The 19,440-nt window shown below is 38.0% G+C and overlaps 1 protein-coding gene across 5 annotated transcripts in view; it reads left to right on the forward strand.

Annotated features, from left to right (window-relative positions):
- Positions 1 to 19,440, forward strand: part of PPFIA1 (PTPRF interacting protein alpha 1) — a 323,205-nt gene that overhangs the window by 257,848 nt on the left and 45,917 nt on the right. For 3 of the 5 annotated variants that reach the window (XM_053720578.1, XM_053720579.1, XM_053720582.1), the window contains 5 exons: positions 15,364 to 15,445; positions 15,523 to 15,723; positions 16,079 to 16,141; positions 18,981 to 19,156; positions 19,275 to 19,372. In XM_053720578.1, the coding sequence (XP_053576553.1) occupies positions 15,364 to 15,445; positions 15,523 to 15,723; positions 16,079 to 16,141; positions 18,981 to 19,156; positions 19,275 to 19,372 (620 nt within the window). The remainder of the gene's footprint in view (positions 1 to 15,363; positions 15,446 to 15,522; positions 15,724 to 16,078; positions 16,142 to 18,980; positions 19,157 to 19,274; positions 19,373 to 19,440) is intronic. The other 2 variants (XM_053720580.1, XM_053720581.1) reach the window with 1 other exon arrangement.

Below are 19,440 nucleotides of genomic sequence, written 5' to 3' on the forward strand. Positions count from 1 at the left end.
TCTTTCTTGTGAGTCTCCTTTTCTGATTTTTCACCAGGATAAGGCGGTGTTGTGAATTCTAACAACATTAGTAGAGAAATTGTGGTTCCTTCATTATGTCCTAATCCTAAGAATTCTAAGGAGAAATCATTGCATTCTTGGATGTAGTTAGAGCTTTGAAATATTATGTTGAAGCTACTAAGAATTTCCGAAAGACTTCTAGTCTATTTGTTATCTTTTCCGGTTCTAGGAAAGGTCAGAAGGCCTCTGCCATTTCTTTGGCATCTTGGTTGAAATCTTTAATTCATCATGCTTATGTCGAGTCGGGTAAAACTCCGCCTCAAAGGATTACAGCTCATTCTACTAGGTCAGTTTCTACTTCCTGGGCGTTTAGGAATGAAGCTTCGGTTGATCAGATTTGCAAAGCAGCAACTTAGTCTTCTTTGCATACTTTTACTAAATTCTACCATTTTGATGTGTTTTCTTCTTCTGAAGCTGTCTTTGGTAGAAAAGTACTTCAGGCAGCTGTTTCAGTTTGAATCTTCTGCTTATATTTTCAGTTTTTTTCTTTATAAGATTTAAACTTTATTTTTGGGTGTGGATTTTTTTCAGCGGAATTGGCTGTCTTTATTTTATCCCCCCCTCTCTAGTGACTCTTGCGTGGAAGATCCACATCTTGGGTAGTCATTATCCCATACGTCACTAGCTCATGGACTCTTGCTAATTACATGAAAGAAAACATAATTTATGTAAGAACTTACCTGATAAATTGTCCATGAGGCCCACCCTTTTTTTGTGGTGGTTATGATTTTTTTATATAAAGCACAATTATTCCAATTCCTTATATTTATGCTTCGCACTTTTTTCTTATCACCCCACTTCTTGGCTATTCGTTAAACTGATTTGTGGGTGTGGTGAGGGGTGTATTTATAGGCATTTTGAGGTTTGGGAAACTTTGCCCCTCCTGGTAGGAATGTATATCCCATACGTCACTAGCTCATGGACTCTTGCTAATATGAAAGAAATGAATTTATCAGGTAAGTTCTTACATAAATTATGTTTTTTTGGTTCTAAAAACCCCAGTTATTTGTTTTATGTAAAATAACACATCATTTGTTTGCGATAATGCTGAAATAAATAATTGCACATACTCTTAGGCGTGAAGGATTAAAGGGACTGGAATGTCCCTTTAATGCGTGTCATCAATAATTAAGGGTAAGTGTTAAAGGGACAGTAAAGTCATATTTAAAGCTTCAGGATCCAGATAGAGCATGCAATCTTAAACAACTTGCCATTTTAATATTGTTATGAAATTTGCTTTGTTCTTTTGGTATCTTTTATTGAAGAGTAAAGCTAGTTAAGCTCATAATAACTCAGGAGTGTGCACGTGTCTTTAGTACTCTATGGCAGCAGTGTTTTGCTTCATTGTATAACAAAGCTACAAATAATGTTGCAAAACACTTCTCACATAAAGTACTAAAGACACGTGCACACTCCTGAGCTATTATGAGCTTAACTAGCTTTACTCTTCAATAAAAGATACCAAGAGAACAAAGCAAATTTGATAATAATAGTAAATTCGAAAGTTGTTTAAAATTGCATGCTCTATCTGAATCCTGAAGGTTTAAATTTGACTTTACTGTCCCTTTAACACTTACCCATAAATATTGATGACACGCATTAAAGGGACATTCCAGTCAAAATATAAATGCACATAGATTAATTACATCTTTGAATAGAAAGATATTTGCAATATACATGTATTTGCAAAAATGCTTCTAGTAAAAGTTATCACTGTTTTAGTGTTAACCTTTTTTTCTGCATGTGCACATGAAGCATAGCTAGGTATTCTCAGTGCACCCACAATTTAAATAATGTAGCTGCTCAGATAATCACTGGGGCTTGTATCATGTCAGCAATTGACAAATTGAGTCATTACCAGATGGTACAAGCAGCTTAGGCTCTCTGAGCAAGTGCTGTGTTTAAATTGCTGGTGCACGGTGCATACTTAAATACACTTTTGAAACAGCAAGGATTATGATTCATGTTCATGTTTGTGTGTGTTGCCTGTTAATTTGTCCATAAATGCATCATTATCTTATCTGTCTCCTCACCGTAAGTAATTTGCATAATTGAGTTAATGTTACATTAATATTTCTGCTCACTGTCACTTCTATTTATTTTGTGTTTTTGTTTGTTTCCTGGGTAACCATTCATGTTACTAGCCTAATGTTAGGGTGAGTATGTGCTGTGGGGAGGTTTGGTGGTGTCTCTTTTTCTGGGTTCTTCCAGTGCTTGTGCCATTTTGTGTTTTATGAACAGACCATTCTTACAGTAGTATCTCACTGTGTGACTAATCTTTCTCTGTTTGTTTGCATGGTGTGTTATACAATGCTTTCCATATTTATCTTGGCTCACTCTAGTTGAGAAAGGCCACCTTTTGTATGGGGATCAGACATGAACCGAAAGCCTTAAACCCCCATCTTCTCAGGCGACTAGAAGTTTGCCTTGCATATTGTGTCTTGGGACTGATTATCTCAATATAAAATAGTGGTAGATACACTTTTGCTAGCTCACAAAGTATATGTTTCTTTCATGTAATTGACAAGAGTCCATGAGCTAGTGACATATGGGATATACAATCCTACCAGGAGAAGCAAAGTTTCCCAAACCTCAAAATGCCTATAAATACACCCCTCACCACACCCACAATTCAGTTTTACAAACGTTGCCTCCCTATGGAGGTGGTTAAGTAAGTTTGTGCTTGATTTTCTTCTGTGATATGCGCTTCTCAGCATTTTGAAGCCCGATTCCTCTCAGAATACAGTGTTTGTCAGAGAGATGTGAAGGGAGTATCACCTATTGATTCTATGGTTTTCCTCACAGGAAATCTTTTCAAAGGTTCTCTGTTATCGGTCGTAGAGATTCATCTCCTACCTCCCTTTTCAGATCGACGATATACTCTCATATTCCATTACCTCTACTGATACTGTTTCAGTACTGGTTTGGCTATCTGCTATATGTGGATGGGTGTCTTTTTCGGTAAGTATGTTTTCATTACTTAAGACACTCTCAGCTATGGTTTGGCACTTTATGTATTAATATAAAGTTTTAAATATATGTATTGTACTTATATTTGCCATGAGTCAGGCAAAAATTGGGAAACATATTTAAGAAGTTATTTTTTCTTACCTGGGGTATAGTCTTTTCTTCAAATTGACTGCTTTTTCATTAATTTTCACGGGCAAAATTAGGCTCACGAGGTCGCAAAATGCTGATATTTATTGCGTCATTCTTGGTGCAAGAATTTTTTTGGTGCAGAGGTACGTTCAGTGACACAATTTCGTGATTTCCGGCGTCTTAAGTTGACGCCAGATTTCCTTGCACAAGGTTGCGTCTGCCATGACGCAAGTTGCGTCATTTCCGGATGTTGTTAGCGCCAAAAAATTAATTTTTGAGTTGCGCATCATACTTGGTGCCAAATAGTTTCATTATTTAAACACCACTTCCTATATGCCTCTTGCCTTTTTTTATGCTCCGATGGCTATACTGTTTATGACGTTTATGACGCAACTTCGTCATTTCCGGCGTCATACGTGACGCCGAGACCTTTCACACGGCGGCATCATTAGTGACGCGAGTGTGTCATTTCTGGTTATTTTTGGCGCCAAAAAAGTTTACGTTACGTTGTGCGTCATACTTGGCGCCATACTTTTTCATTATTTCAATACCCCTTGTATGTTTGCCTCTTGCTTTTTTCTCTATCAGAGGCCTATGCTATTGTATTTTTTCCCCATTCCTGAAACTGCCATATAAGGAAATTGATAATTTTGCTTTATATGTTGTTTTTTCTCTTACATTTGCAAGATGTCTCAATCTGATCCTGTCTCAGAAACCACTGTTGGAACCCTGCTGCCTGATAACAGTTCTACCAAAGCTAAGTGTATCTGTTGTAAATTAGCGGAGATTATATCTCGAGCTGTGGTATGTAACAGTTGTCAAGATAAGCTTTTACATGCAGAGAACGTATCCATCAGTACTAGTGCAATGCCTGTTGTTCCTTCAACATCTAATGTACATGATATCCCTGTTAATATAAAATATTTTATTGCTGATGCGATTCAGAAGGCTTTGTCTGCTATTCAGCCTTCTAATAAACGTAAAAGGTCTTTTAAAACTTCTCATAAAGTTGATGAAATTTCAAATGACCGACAACATACTGAATTATCCTCCTCATATGAGGATCTATCTGTTTCTTAAGATCCTACCTCAGATATTGACCCTGACAAATCTACTTATCGCTTTAAAATGGAGTATATTCGTTCCTTGTTAAGAGGTGTTGATTACTTTGGATATTGAGGAAACTAGTCCTCTTGATACTAAAACTAGTAAATGTTTAAATTCTGTTTATTAACCTCCTGTGGTTACTCCAGAGGTTTTTCCAGTTTTCTGATGCTATGTCTGATGCTATTTCTGATATGATTTCTATGGAATGGAATAGGCCTGGTACTTCTTTCATTATTATCATTATTATCAGGTATTTGTAGAGCGCCAACAGATTATGCAGCGCTAATTTAAGTTGTATCCTTTGCCAGCAGTTAGGTTGGAGTTTTGGGAAAAAAGTTGATGGGGCTATTTCTACTCTTGCCAAACGTACTACTATTCCTATGGAAGATAGTACTTTTAAGGGCCCTTTAGATAGGAAACTTATAATCTTATCTAAGGAAATCTTATTTATTTTCTGGTTACATTCTTAGGCCTGCTATATCCATGGCTGATGTTGCAGCTGCATCAACTTTTTGGTTGGAAAGCTTAGCGCAACATGAAACAGATCCTTATTTGTCTAGCATTGTTCGCTTGCTTCAACATGCTAATTATTTTATCTGTCATGCTATTTTTGATATCATCAATATTGATGTTAAATCTATGTCTTTAGCTATTTTAGCTAGAAGAGCTTTGTGGTTCAAATATTGGAATTCTGACATGGTATCTAAGTCTAGATTACTATCTTTCTTTCCAAGGTAACACTTTATTTGGTTCTCAGTTGGATTCAATTATTTCAACTGTCACTGGGGGAAAGGGAGTTTTTTTTTTACCTCAGGATAAAAGATCTAAGGGTAAATCTAAAGCTTCTAATCGTTTTCATTCTTTTCCTCAGAATAAGGAACAGAAAGCCAATCCTTCCCCCAAAGAATCTTGTTCCAGTTGGAAACCTTCAAGTTGGAATAAATCCAAGCCTTTTAAGAAACCAAAGCCAGCCCCCAAGTCCGCATGAAGGTGCGGCCCTCATTCCAGCTCAGCTGGTGCTGGGCAGATTAAAATTTTTCCAAAACATTTGGGCAGATTATGTCCAAAATCAATTAATTCAGAGTATTGTCTCTCAAGGGTATCAAATAGGTTTTAGAGTAAGACCTCCTGTGAGAAGATTTTTTCTCTCACACGTTCCAGCAAATCCAGTGAAGGAAGGCTCAAGCTTTTCTGAAGTGTGTTTCAGGTCTAGAGCTTTCAGGGGTAATCATACCAGTTCCGTTTCAGGAACAGGGTCTGGGGTTTTATTCAAATCTATTCATTGTCCCAAAAAAAGAAAATTCATTCAGGCCAGCTCTGGATATGAAAATTTTGAATCATTTTGTAAGAGTGCCAACTTTCAAAATGGTGACTATAAGGACTGATCTGCCTTTTGTTCAGCAAGGTCATTATATGTCCACGATAGACTTGCAGGATGCATATCTTCATATTCCGATTCATCCAGACCACTATCAGTTTTTGAGATTCTCTTTTCTAGACAAGCATTACCAATTTGTCGCTCTTCCATTTGGCCTAGCGACAGCTCCAAGAATTTTTTCAAAGGTTCTCGGTGCCCTACTCTCTGTAATCAGAGAATAGGGTATTGCAGTGTTTCCTTATTTGGACGATATCTTGGTACTAGCTCAGTCTTTACAGTCTGCCGAATCTCACACAAATCAACTAGTGTTGTTTCTTCAAAGACATGGTTGGAGGATCAGTTTACCAAAAAGTTCCTCGATTCCTCAGACAAGGGTCACCTTTTTAGGTTTCCAGATAGATTCAGTGTCCATGACTCTGTCTCTAATGGACAAGAGACAAATAAAATTGGTTTCAGCTTGTCGAAACCTTCAGTCTCAATCATTCCCTTCAGTGGCTATGTGCATGGAAGTTTTAGCTCTCATGACTGCAGCATCAGACGCAATCCCCTTTGCTCGTTTTCATATGAGACCTCTTCAGCTTTGTATGCTGAATCAATGGTGCAGTAATTATTCAAGGATATCACAATTAATATCCTTAAATCCCAGTGTTCGACTCTCTCTGACTTGGTGGTTAGATCACCTTCGTATAGTTCAAGGGGCCTCTTTTGTTCGTCCAACCTGGACTGTTATCACAACAGATGCAAGTCTTTCGGGTTGGGGAACTGTCTGGGGATCTCTGACAGCACAAGGGGTTTGGAAATCTCAAGAAGCGAGATTACCAATCAATATTTTAGAACTCTGTGCTATTTTCAGGGCTCTTCAGGTTTGGCCTCTGTTGAAGAGAGAACCATTTATTTGTTTTTAGACGGACAATATCACAACTGTGGCATATGTCAATCATTAGGGTGGGACTCTCAGTCCCCTAGCTATGAAAGAAGTATCTTGGATACTTTCTTGGGCGGAATCCAGATCTTGTCTAATTTCTGCTGTATATATCCCAGGTGTAGACATTGGGAAGCGGATTATCTCAGCCGTCTGATTTTATATCCAGGGGAGTCCATCCAGATGTGTTTTTTCAGATTGTTCAGATGTGGGGTCTTCCAGAAATAGATCTGATGGCTTCCCATCTAAACAAGAAACTTCCCAGGTACTTGCCCAGGTCCTTGCCCAGGTCCAGGGATCCTCAGGCGGAGTCGGTGGGTGCGTTAGCAGTTCCTTGGTTTTACCAACCTGCTTATATTTTTCTTCCTCCTAGTTCTTCTTCCAAGAGTGATCTCCAAGATCATCATGGAGCAATCGTTTGTGTTTCTGGTAGCACCAGCATGGCCTCACAGTTTCTGGTATGCAGATCTTGTTCGGATGTCCAGTTGCCAACCTTGGCCACTTCCTTTAAGACCAGACCTTCTGTCTCAAGGACCATTTTTCCATCAGGACTTCAAATCGTTAAAGGGATACTGAACCCAAAATTTTTCTTTCATGATTCAGATAGAGCATGTCATTATAAGCAACTTTCTAATGTACTTCTATTATCAATTTTTCTTTGTTCTCTTGCTATCTTTATTTTAAAAAGAAGGCATCTAAGCTAAGGAGTCAGAATTTTTTTGATTCAGAACCATGGACAGCACATTTTTATTGGTGCTGTCCAATCAGCAAAGACAACCCAGGTTGTTTACCAAAATGGCCCGGCATCTAAACTTACATTCTTGCTTTTCAAATAAACATACCAAGAGAATAAAGAAAATTTGATAATAGGAGTTAATTAGAAAGTTGCTTAAAATTGTATGCTCTATCTGAATCACGAAAGAAAATTTTTGGGTACAGTGTCCCGTTAAATTTGAAGTTATGGAAATTGAATGCTAAGTCATAGAGGTTTCTCTGACTCAGTGATTGATACTATGTTACAGGCTCGTAAATCTGTTTCTAGGAAGATTTATTATAGAGTTTGGAAGACTTATATTTCATGGTGTTCTTCTCATACATTCTCCTGGCATTCTTTTAGAATTCCTAGAATTTTACAGTTTCTTCAGGATGGTTTGGATAAAGGTTTGTCTGCAAGTTCCTTGAAGGGGCAAATCTCTGTTCTTTCTGTTTCACAGAAAGATTGCTAAGCTTCCTGATATTCACTGTTTTGTACAGGCATTGGTCCTTATCAAGCCTGTCGCTAAAGGGACATGAAACCCAAATTTTTTCTTTCATGATATAGAAAGAGCATACAATTATAAACAACTTTCTAATTTACTTCTATTATCTAATTTGCTTCATTCTCTTTGCTGAAAAGCATATCTAGATATGCTTAGTAGCTGCTGATTGGTAGCTGCACATAGATGCTTCCTGTGATTGGTTCACTGTGTGCATTGCTATTTCTTCATTAAAGTATATCTAAAGAATGAAGCAAATTAGTTAATAGAAGTAAATTGGAATGTTGTTTAAAATTGTATTCTCTACCTTAATCATGAAAGAAAATGTTTGGGTATAGTGTCCCTTTAAATCAATTTTTCCTCCTTGGAGTCTTAATTTGGTTTTGAAGGCTTTACATGTTCCTCCTTTTGAGCCTATGCATTCTTTGGATATTAAACTACTTTTTTTGGAAAGTGTTGTTCCTTTTGGCTATCTCTTCTGCTATAGAAGAGTTTCCGAATTATCTGCTCTTTCTTGTCTCCTTTTCTGATTTTCCATAAGGATAAGGCAGTTTTGCGGACTTCATTTACATTTTTACCTAAAGTTATGAATTCTAACAACATTAATAGGGAAATTGTTGTTCTTTCTTTGTGTCCTAATCCTAAGAATTCTTTGGAGAGATCTTTACAGATCTTTCTCTGGATGGAGCTTTGAAATATTATGTTGAAGCTACTAAAGATTTCAGTAAGACTTCTAGTCTATTTGTTGTCTTTTCTGGTCCTAGGAAAGGTCAGAAAGCTTCTGCCATTTCCTTGGCATCCTGGTTAAAGCTTTTGATTCATCAGGCTTATTTGGAGTCGGGTCAGGCCCTGCCTCAGAGAATCACAGCTCATTCTACTAGATCAGTTTCCACTTCTTGGGCTTTTAAGAATGGAGCTTCAGTTGATCAGATTTGCAAAGCAGCAACTTGGTCTTCTTTGCATACATTTACTAAATTCTACCGTTTTGATGCATTTGCCTGTTCGGAAGCCGTTTTTGGTAGAAAAGTTCTTCAGACAGCTGTTTCAGTTTGATTCCTCTGCTTATGTTTTAAGTTTTTTCTTTTCAATTATGAGAAAAACTTATTTTTTTGAATGTAGATTTAATTTTTTCAGCGGAAAATGGCTGTTTTTGTTTTTATCCTTCTCTAGTGACTCTTCTGTGGAGTACCACATCTTTGGTATTACTATCCCATACGTCACTAGCTCATGGACTCTTGCCAATTACATGAAAGAAAACATAATTTATGTAAGAACTTACCTGATAAATTCATTTCTTTCATATTGGCAAGAGTCCATGAGACCCACCCTTTTTTATGATGGTTCTGATTTTTTGTATAAAGCACAATTATATTTCCAGTTCCTTTTTTGATGCTTTTTCTCCTTTTTCTATCACCCCACTACTTGGCTATTCGTTAAACTGAATTGTGGGCGTGGTGGGGGGTGTATTTAAAGGAATTTTGAGGTTTGGGAAACTTTGCCCCTCCTAGTAGGATTGTATATCCCATACGTCACTAGCTCATGGACTCTTGCCAATATGAGAGAAATTAATTTATCAGGTAAGTTCTTACATAAATTATGTTTTTTAGCCTACTTTAGTCTTAGATGTCTTTCTACATGGTGCAGTCTAGTGAGATTAATATTGGATTTTCTTGCTCTGTCTTATTCTCAAATTTATTGATTATGTTTTCATAATAGGCTTTGTTCAGGGATTTAAATACACATCTGCACTATTGGGCAGTATTGATAGGCTCAGAAGCTGTTAGTCTAAAAAAAAAATAACGACCAAGGACGTACAGGGTACCTCCTACAAAAACTGTCACTTAATGACCAAGGACGTACCCTGTACGTCCTCAGGAATTTCAAGCGGTGGAAGCGATCCTGATTGCTTTCAGACGCTTTCATGGTATTGCAGTGATGCCTCGATATTGAGGCATCCTGCAATACCATTTTTTTTTTACCCACCGATGCAGAGAGAGCCACTCTGTGGCCCTCTCTGCATCAGTCAGCGATGGTGCCGATCGTTGGTGTGTGGGAGCCATAGCAAGGAGGCGGGTGCGCACGGGGGGCGTGTGCTCGCACAACATTTACAATAATGCCTTGCACAATGTATGGGAAGGAGGGAGAGGGAGGGGTAAATAAATGTTGGGCAAAGGATCTGGGAGGGGGGTAGGGTATTGAGGGGGGGCAGCTACACTACAGAAAAAACATTTTTGGGCAAACTGACCCAAGATGGCGGCAAATAGGTAGAGGGGGGGAGGGTTAGAGAGCTGTATTGGGGGGGGGGGGTCAGGGAGGTTGGGGGCTAAATGGGGATCCAACACTGCAGAATCAATATATATATATATATATATATATATATATATATATATATATATCCAGCCTTTTATTTTAGTACTGGCAGACTTTCTGCCAGTACATAAGATGGCGGTAACAATTGTGAGGTGGGAGAGGGAAGAGAGCTGTTTTTAGGGGGATCAGAGGGTGGAATGTGTCAGGTTGGAGGCTGATCTCTACACTAAAGCTAAAATTAACCCTACAAGCTACCTAATTAACCCTTTAACTGTTGGGCATAATACAAATGTAGTGCTCAGCTGCATTTAGCGGCCTTCTAATTGCCAAAAAGCAATGCCAAAGCCATATATGCCTGCTATTTCTGAACATGAAATATACCAAAATGGGCCTAGATCAATAATTTGGGTTGTCTACAAAAAAAAATTATATACGTATATATATATATATATATATATATAAAAGATTTATATGTACCAGCACTCCTAGTGTTGTAATTATGAAAGTCTAATACACAGAAAATATAATCGTGTTCCCGAATCCCCACAAGGGGATACACTTACTATGTAGTGCACGATAAGGGTTAGTGTGAGAATATGTTTTACAAAAAGAAATGCAGAACCCTTATTAAATCCAGCAACAGACGATGTCACATACTGATATATACTTAAGTATTGCTATAAGGAGACACTATCACAGCATGACATTTCAATTGATACATTTATATATTCATGTTATTTCAACAACATAATTCCATCTCACTGCATCAAAAAAGATAAAGGTAATAGGATCAACCCGGGTTGACAATTTGACTAATTAAAGTCCAGGGTACAGTCCGTTCGTTTTCAAATTGAAAAGTGATTGAATACATCGTAATATTACCTGTGTGAGTTAATTTGGCATAGTGCTGTGCCTGCATGAACGTTTTCACCTATCTCATGAGTGGATTACAATTATACAGGGAGTGCAGAATTATTACGCAAATGAGTATTTTGACCACATCATCCTCTTTATGCATGTTGTCTTACTCCAAGCTGTATAGGCTCGAAAGCCTACTACCAATTAAGCATATTAGGTGATGTGCATCTCTGTAATGAGAAGGGGTGTGGTCTAATGACATCAACACCCTATATCAGGTGAGATATCTTGCAGAGGGATGCAGCACTCTTAAAATTGCAAAGCTTCTGAAGCGTGATCATCGAACAATCAAGCGTTTCATTCAAAATAGTCAACAGGGTCGCAAGAAGCGTGTGGAAAAACCAAGGCGCAAAATAACTGCCCATGAACTGAGAAAAGTCAAGCGTGCAGCTGCCAAGATGCCACTAGCCACCAGTTTGGCCATATTTCAGAGCTGCAACATCACTGGAGTGCCCAAAAGCACAAGGTGTGCAATACTCAGAGACATGGCCAAGGTAAGAAAGGCTGAAAGACGTCCACCACTGAACAATACACACAAGCTGAAACGTCAAGACTGGGCCAAGAAATATCTCAAGACTGATTTTTCTAAGGTTTTATGGACTGATGAAATGAGAAGTGAGTCTTGATGGGCCAGATGGATGGGCCCGTGGCTGGATTGGTAAAGGGCAGAGAGCTCCAGTCCGACTCAGACGCCAGCAAGGTGGAGGTGGAGTACTGGTTTGGGCTGGTATCATCAAAGATGAGCTTGTGGGGCCTTTTCGGGTTGAGGATGGAGTCAAGCTCAACTCCCAGTCCTACTGCCAGTTTCTGGAAGACACCTTCTTCAAGCAGTGGTACAGGAAGAAGTCTGCATCCTTCAAGAAAAACATGATTTTCATGCAGGACAATGCTCCATCACACGTGTCCAAGTACTCCACAGCGTGGCTGGCAAGAAAGGGTATAAAAGAAGAAAATCTAATGACATGGCCTCCTTGTTCACCTGATCTGAACCCCATTGAGAACCTGTGGTCCATCATCAAATGTGAGATTTACAATGAGGGAAAACAGTACACCTCTCTGAACAGTGTCTGGGAGGCTGTGGTTGCTGCTGAACGCAATGTTGATGGTGAACAGATCAAAACACTGACAGAATCCATGGATGGCAGGCTTTTGAGTGTCCTTGCAAAGAAAGGTGGCTATATTGGTCACTGATTTGTTTTTGTTTTGTTTTTGAATGTCAGAAATGTATATTTGTGAATGTTGAGATGTTATATTGGTTTCACTGGTAAAAATAAATAATTGAAATAGGTATATATTTGTTTTTTGTTAAGTTGCCTAATAATTATGCACAGTAATAGTCACCTGCGCACACAGATATCCCCCTAAAATAGCTATAACTAAAAACAAACTAAAAACTACTTCCAAAACTATTCAGCTTTGATATTAATGAGTTTTTTGGGTTCATTGAGAACATGGTTGTTGTTCAATAATAAAATTAATCCTCAAAAATACAACTTGCCTAATAATTCTGCACTCCCTGTACATCTGTTGTGATGTTTGGAAATATTTGAACGGAACGAACGGACTGTACCCTGGACTTTAATTAGTCAAATTGTCAACCCGGGTTGATCCTATTACCTTTATCTTTTTTGATGCAGTGAGATGGAATTATGTTGTTGAAATAAAATTAATATATAAATTTATCAATTGAAATGTCATTCTGTTATAGTGTCTCCTTATAGCAATACTTAGGTTTAAGCATATATCAGTATGTGACATAGTCTGTTGCTGGATTTAATAAGGGTTCTGCATTTCTTTTTGTAAAATATATATACAGGTATAACCCGCTCATACAGCGGGTTAGGGACCGGAGCCCCGCTGTAAAGTGAAAACCGCCTTAAAGTGAAACAAGGCAGTTTTAGCTTTCTTTTCACTTGCCAGTGTGTTTAAAAACTTGAAAACATGTTTGAACTAACAAATATTAGGAGTGCAATAGTGCTGCATTTAGTTTAACACTAGCACAGTACAGTATTCAATAAATACTGTACCTGTAAAATAGTGACAATGACTAGTAAAATTTGTTAGACTATAACACTGAGACACAGATTGCACTGTAATGCTCTAAACAGAGTGAAGTGCGCATAACAAAATGGTGCCAGTCACTTTTCTCGCAATCTCACGATGATTACAGCACTGTTTCAAAATCTTTGGAGGTTGAACTTCAGCTCCACAAAGCGCTGTATTAGCGTAACGCTGTAAAGTGAAGCGCTGTAAAGTGAGGTATACCTGTATATAAAGGGTTATTCAGGGATTCCTGACAGATATCAGTGTTACAATGTAACCAGTGCTAATTTTGAAATAAAAAAGGGTTTGGAAATAACAAAGTACTACTTGTATTTATTGCCCTATAACTTGCAAAAAAAGCAAAGAACATGTAAACATTGGGTATTTCTAAACTCAGGACAAAATTTAGAAACTATTTAGTATGGGTGTTTTTTGGTGGTTGTAGATTTGTAACAGATTTTGGGGGTCAAGGTTAGATAAAATGTGTTTTTTTTTTAATTTTTTCATCATATTTTATAAAAAAAAATTATAGTAAATTAAATAATATGATGAAAATAATGGTATCTTTAGAAAGTCCATTTAATGGTGAGAAAAAACGGTATATAATATGTGTGGGTACAGTAAATGAGTAAGAGGAAAATTACAGCTAACCGCAAAAATGGAAAAATAGCCCTGGTTCTTAAAGGGACTCTAAACCCTACATTTTTCTATCATGACTAAACAATAACATTTTAAACAACATTCCAATTTACTTCTTTAATTTAATTTGCTTCATTTTCTAGATATGCTTTGTTAAAGAAATTAGCAATGCACATGGGTGAGCCAATCACATGAGGCATCTATGTGCAGCCACCAATTAGCAGCTACTGAGCCTATCTAGATATGCTTTTCAGCAAAGAATATCACGAAAATGAAGCAAATTAGATAATGGAAGTAAATTGGAAAGTTGTTTATAATTACATGATTTCTAAATCATGAAAGAAAAAAAAAATGTGTTTCATGTGATTTTAAGGGTAAGAAAATTGAAAAATGGTCTGGTCACTAAGGGGTTAAAGAGATATGAAACCCAAAAATGTTATTTTGTGATTCAGACGCAGACGGACAGACATCGCCGAAAATCAACCCGATCGAGTACGATTGGGTTGATTAACACTTCCCTGCTGGCGGCCGATTGACCTCAAATCTGCAGGGGGCGGCATTGCACCAGCAGCTCAAAAGAGCGTATTGTTCTCCGCATTCAGCGTGGTCTGGCGGACCTGATCCGCACTCTCGGATCAGGTCCGCCAGACCTTTGATAAATATCCCCCTAGTATACCATTTTAAATAAGTTTCCAATTTATTTCTCTTATCAAATTTGCTTTGTTCCCATGATAGTCTGTGTTGGGAAGAGATACCTAGGTAGTAGTCATGGCAGGAAATAGTGCTGCCCTCTAGTGCGCTTGCAAAACTGCTGCCATATAGTGCTTCAGAGATGTGCGAACGCCTAAGCATATGTCCCTGCTTTTCAACAAAAGATACCAAGAGAACAAAGAAAATATGATAATAGAAGTAAATTAGAAAGTTGTTTAACATTGCAGGTTCTATCTGAATCATAAAAGAAACATTTTGGGCATGATATCCGTTAAGTCTTTCTTGTTCCCATGGGATATGCCTCTAGTCATTCTTTTGTTTTTTTATTAGCAGCTGAGCCTACCGGCTTCTATCCTGACATTTTGCAAATTTGGAAGTAGAGTTCTTCTTTCTGTATTTGCTTCTAAAAAAGTTTACCAATTGAGTGCACCATTAGCTATGATGGTTGTGCATTTATATGGCAATACTTTGCATTGCTAGAGATATTTTTCAGTGCTGCAGATATATTTGTGACCATATAAATCACGGTGTGAAATACTTTGCAGTGTTTTGCAAGACGTTATGTTTGTGTGGATAGTAATTTAGAGATTTTATATGCAAAATACTTTCCACTGCCAGAAAAGTACATTTTGGTTGCTGATAAAGTACTTGAAAGTCAAAACAGAAGAAGCGACTATATTTGTGTTATACATTGTTGCAAATACTGCTGCCTTATAATACTTCGGAAACGTGCATACACCTAAGCCTACCTACCTCTTTAACAGAGGATACCAAGAGAACAAAGTTAATTTGATAATAAAAGTAAGCTGGAAAGTTATTTTAAAATTGCATGCTCTGACTATTTAATTTTTTTCTTTCTTGCCCTTTAATATTTGTGCTGTTGTAATCTTCTTTAAAGCTCCTTCTGTTTTTTCTTGCAGACATGAACTCCTGGAAGAAGCACGTCGACAAGGGCTCCCGTTTGCTCAGTGGGATGGCCCTACAGTGGTTGTTTGGTTGGAGGTTCGTATTTTTGGCAGCACTAAAGCATTACTTTATCTCATAACATTCTGTAATTGCCTCTGTGTTTTCTTTGGTAGCTATGGGTGGGAATGCCAGCTTGGTACGTGGCAGCCTGTAGAGCCAATGTGAAAAGTGGCGCAATAATGTCGGCTCTGTCTGACACAGAAATCCAGAGAGAGATCGGAATTAGTAACCCACTGCACCGATTAAAGCTCCGTCTTGCCATCCAGGAAATCATGTCCCTAACTAGCCCATCTGCTCCTCCAACATCTAGAACGGTAAGACCTACACCGTGTGTACTCGTGCACTGCAGATAAAGTAGCACCATGCTGATAAATAATAATGTTTGGATGTGAGGAAGTCGATTGTATTGTATGGTTGTCTTATTGCAAACTGAATTTTTCAGCCATTGTGTGCATTAACAGTAAGGTTTAAAATATCCTTATCCGAATCCTCCTCAAGACGTGCTTGAAGAGAACCAAACGTACATCCTGTTTACAGATTAGTCTTTCCGCATACCTGTTTCTAATGCTTGCTCTGTACATGCACCATTCGCTTATCTAATGTGCCGCTTCCCTCTCTCGCTGCTTCCTCCTCCTCACTGGATATGGTTGTTTCATCTGGTCATATTAGTCTACTGGAAATGTCTGGGTAACTCATGAAGAAATGGAAACTCTTACAGTCTCTCCACAAACGGTTAGTTTTAGCACCACTGCATTTGTTCTGCGTGTTTCCTCCTTTGGGTGTATTTTATACTTCTACTGTGTAGATTTATTAGTCGCTTTGTAGATTTTTTTTTTCTTCTTTTCAAGTTGTAACATTATCTATGCTAGTAGAGCTGGCTGCAAATCCTATTTGCAATTCCAGTTGCCTCAACAGTCTATAGAACTTAGATTGAAGTGGAAACCATTTTAACCTATAAAATGATAATGCAGCCAGTAAAACAAATGTAAAGGGACATAATTCTCATATGCTAAATATTATATGCTCATATGAAAGTGATGCAGCATAACTGTAAAAATCTGACAAGGAAAATGTCACCTGAACGTCTATATATAAAAAAGGAAGGTATTTTACCTCAAAATTTCTTCTTCAGCTCACCAAAGTAATTGCTGTGTAAACAGTTATGCTTCAGCTGCTGACCAGCTGCAAGTAAAAAAACAACAAAGAACAATAGCCAGTCAGCATCAGCAATGCTTAGGTAATGCTTTGGCTTTGCTGTGATTTTATGAGATTTCATGGAACGTACTTAAACTGAATAGGAAAATAACATGACTGTGCCTGCACATGAAAGATACACACCCCCTTGCTTGTCCTGGGACTAGCATTCTGACTAGCTGCTTAAAGTATCTTAACAGTGGGGTGTGAATACTTGGGAAATGTGAGGTAAAATATCTTCCTTTTTTACATAGAGATGTTCAGGCGATATTTTCTAGCCAGCTTTTTACAGGTAGGCTGCATCACTTTCATGTGCTTCAATATCTGGGTATCATGTCCCTTTAAAATAAGACAGCATGTATTTGTATTAATAAATATCATTTGACCTGATCATTTTTCAGAAGTTTTTGCTGCTTTTCATTGAGGTTTTAGGGTTTCTGTGTGTTTCTTTATTGCATGTACCTGCTGTTTGCATGGAGTGCCACTGCCCTGCACCTTAACCCTGTATTAACACCTTAATCTAATAACTGTTCTTTTGCTTTCCTAACCCACCTAACTCCAGGACGATGAAGAGGGGAGCTGGGCTCAGGTTGGAGCTTTCACTTTATTCATTAATCCCTTGATTTTCTAAGACACCCTCTTTGTTTAATTCAAGCTTGTAGGGCTCTAACTTGATGGTCACATTTTGTGAACTGACCTTATCTCACTGGCAATGCTGCACATGAACTGCCACTTATTCTCAAAGATCAAAACCATTTCATGGTTCTTGATGCCTTTTAGTGGGGACAAAATCACTCTCACATAGCATAGTGTGGTGGTGTCACAAGCCTGTATATTTTACATTGACTTATGTTGGAAAAACCTACACTACAAATATAAGGCCTAGGGGGTCACGGTTTAATCCTCCCATGTTTTTTATGCGGTACCCACCCTAGAGTGTTCACTGTCTTTCCTCCCAGATGGATCTTATTTTAGTGCAACTAGCTCTGGCGTTTGCCTGAATCAAATGTATATGGTTGTGGGTGTGTCTATACTGTATTGGAGTAGGGGCAGTTAAAGGGACCGGAATGAGATATACAGTTAGAGCCAAACACAATGATAACTTAATGCAATCTTCTGCTGATACAACTATAAGCTGTGTGCACAAATGTGCTTTCCACATGTACTTGAAGTGCTGTTTATGTGATGCACACATCGCCAAAAGGCACTGAGAGCGTATGCACTATTCTTCTACTGTATAGGCAGGAGGTTGCTTAAACAATAAAACTTACTGTGGCAATGTTGACTTTAAATAAAAACATTTTTGCAAAAACAAGTAAATTGCAAATACAATTTTAACTGTATTTAAACTGACTTGCCCAATATGTCCCTTTATAGAGCATGTTTATGTAGGCGCACATAGCTTTGTTTCCATTAATACATTTTTTTAAGTTTGCTTCTCAGCCCTGCAAGTAAAAAATACATTCTGCTTGTGCCCACTCATTTTAAAAAGTTAGACATCCCTGGTCTATTATATTTTTTAGAACCAAACACAGACAGCACACCTCTGATTCACGGTAGTAAATTGATTCTAATAAATTATCCTGCTAACAATTGCACTTAAGAAATTGGAAAGAAAAGCCTATCAGATGTTTTTCCAGTCACAGATTGACTATACTCCCCTGAAGAAGAGGAAACGCATTGGGACAATTTTGTTTTACCCAAAAAAATATTTCCAGAGGCATAGGTTACTGGTATATACAGGTTCAACTGGTGATTAACAATGGCTGGAACCCCGGAGTGGTACTTGCGTATAGTGCGGACAATACCCCACAGGTATTGTTCGTAGGATAATACATTGGAATACATTTTCTTCCTTAAATCAGGTGCACTGTCTGTCTGGTTCTATATTTTTGTCTATATCTTGATTGAGTGATAGCAGCACAGTCCAGAGGAATTGCTATATGAAAAACTTAACACATTCCTGGCTCAACTAACTTAATAAATTGCATGAACATTTGTTATTGTACAGAAATCATATTGTGCTTATATATGGCTAGTGATCTATTACATTTTTTGGCAACAAGATGATGTTCACCCTAAGCAGATCTGTTATTAAAGTGCTTGCCCCATTCACTGTAGTTTTGCCTTTTTTCAGAGTAGGTGGCATTTTTATGAGGAGATTTGGAAAGAACATAAGCAGACCTATGAGAACTGCAGTCTTCTCACAAATAAACAGTAGAGGCCTTAGACCTCTCAAATTTTCAGATCATAAGTCTAGACATTGCAAGAGCATAAGATAAGCTAACTCTATCCTGGCCATCTCTACGCTATCTGCTGACTCCTGCTAGACTGCTTGTATGCTTCTCTGTAACACTTCTACAACTCCTTTTTCTAGACTTTAGCATATGGTGATATGAACCATGAATGGATTGGAAATGAGTGGCTACCCAGCCTGGGTCTTCCTCAGTATCGCAGTTATTTCATGGAGTGTCTTGTCGATGCCAGGATGCTGGATCACTTGACAAAGAAGGACCTCCGTGGACAACTGAAGATGGTGGACAGCTTTCATAGGTGAGATCTGTGATCTAATCATGTCTTCAGAATGTCATAATATGAGATACAGTCTGAGCAATAACTGGCTTCTTATTGGACATCTTTCACTCATGTGGCTAGCAAATCTTTATTGCAGGAACAGCTTCCAGTGTGGAATTATGTCCTTGCGAAGGCTTAACTATGACCGTAAAGAGCTGGAGAGGCGACGAGAAGAAAGTCAGAATGAATTAATAGGTATGGTTATACTCCATACATACATTTTGTTAATTTTATATTTTATACCTGTTCCGTAGAAGAAAATT

Source organism: Bombina bombina, chromosome 7 (assembly GCF_027579735.1).
Source record: "Bombina bombina isolate aBomBom1 chromosome 7, aBomBom1.pri, whole genome shotgun sequence".
Lineage (NCBI taxonomy): Eukaryota > Metazoa > Chordata > Amphibia > Anura > Bombinatoridae > Bombina > Bombina bombina.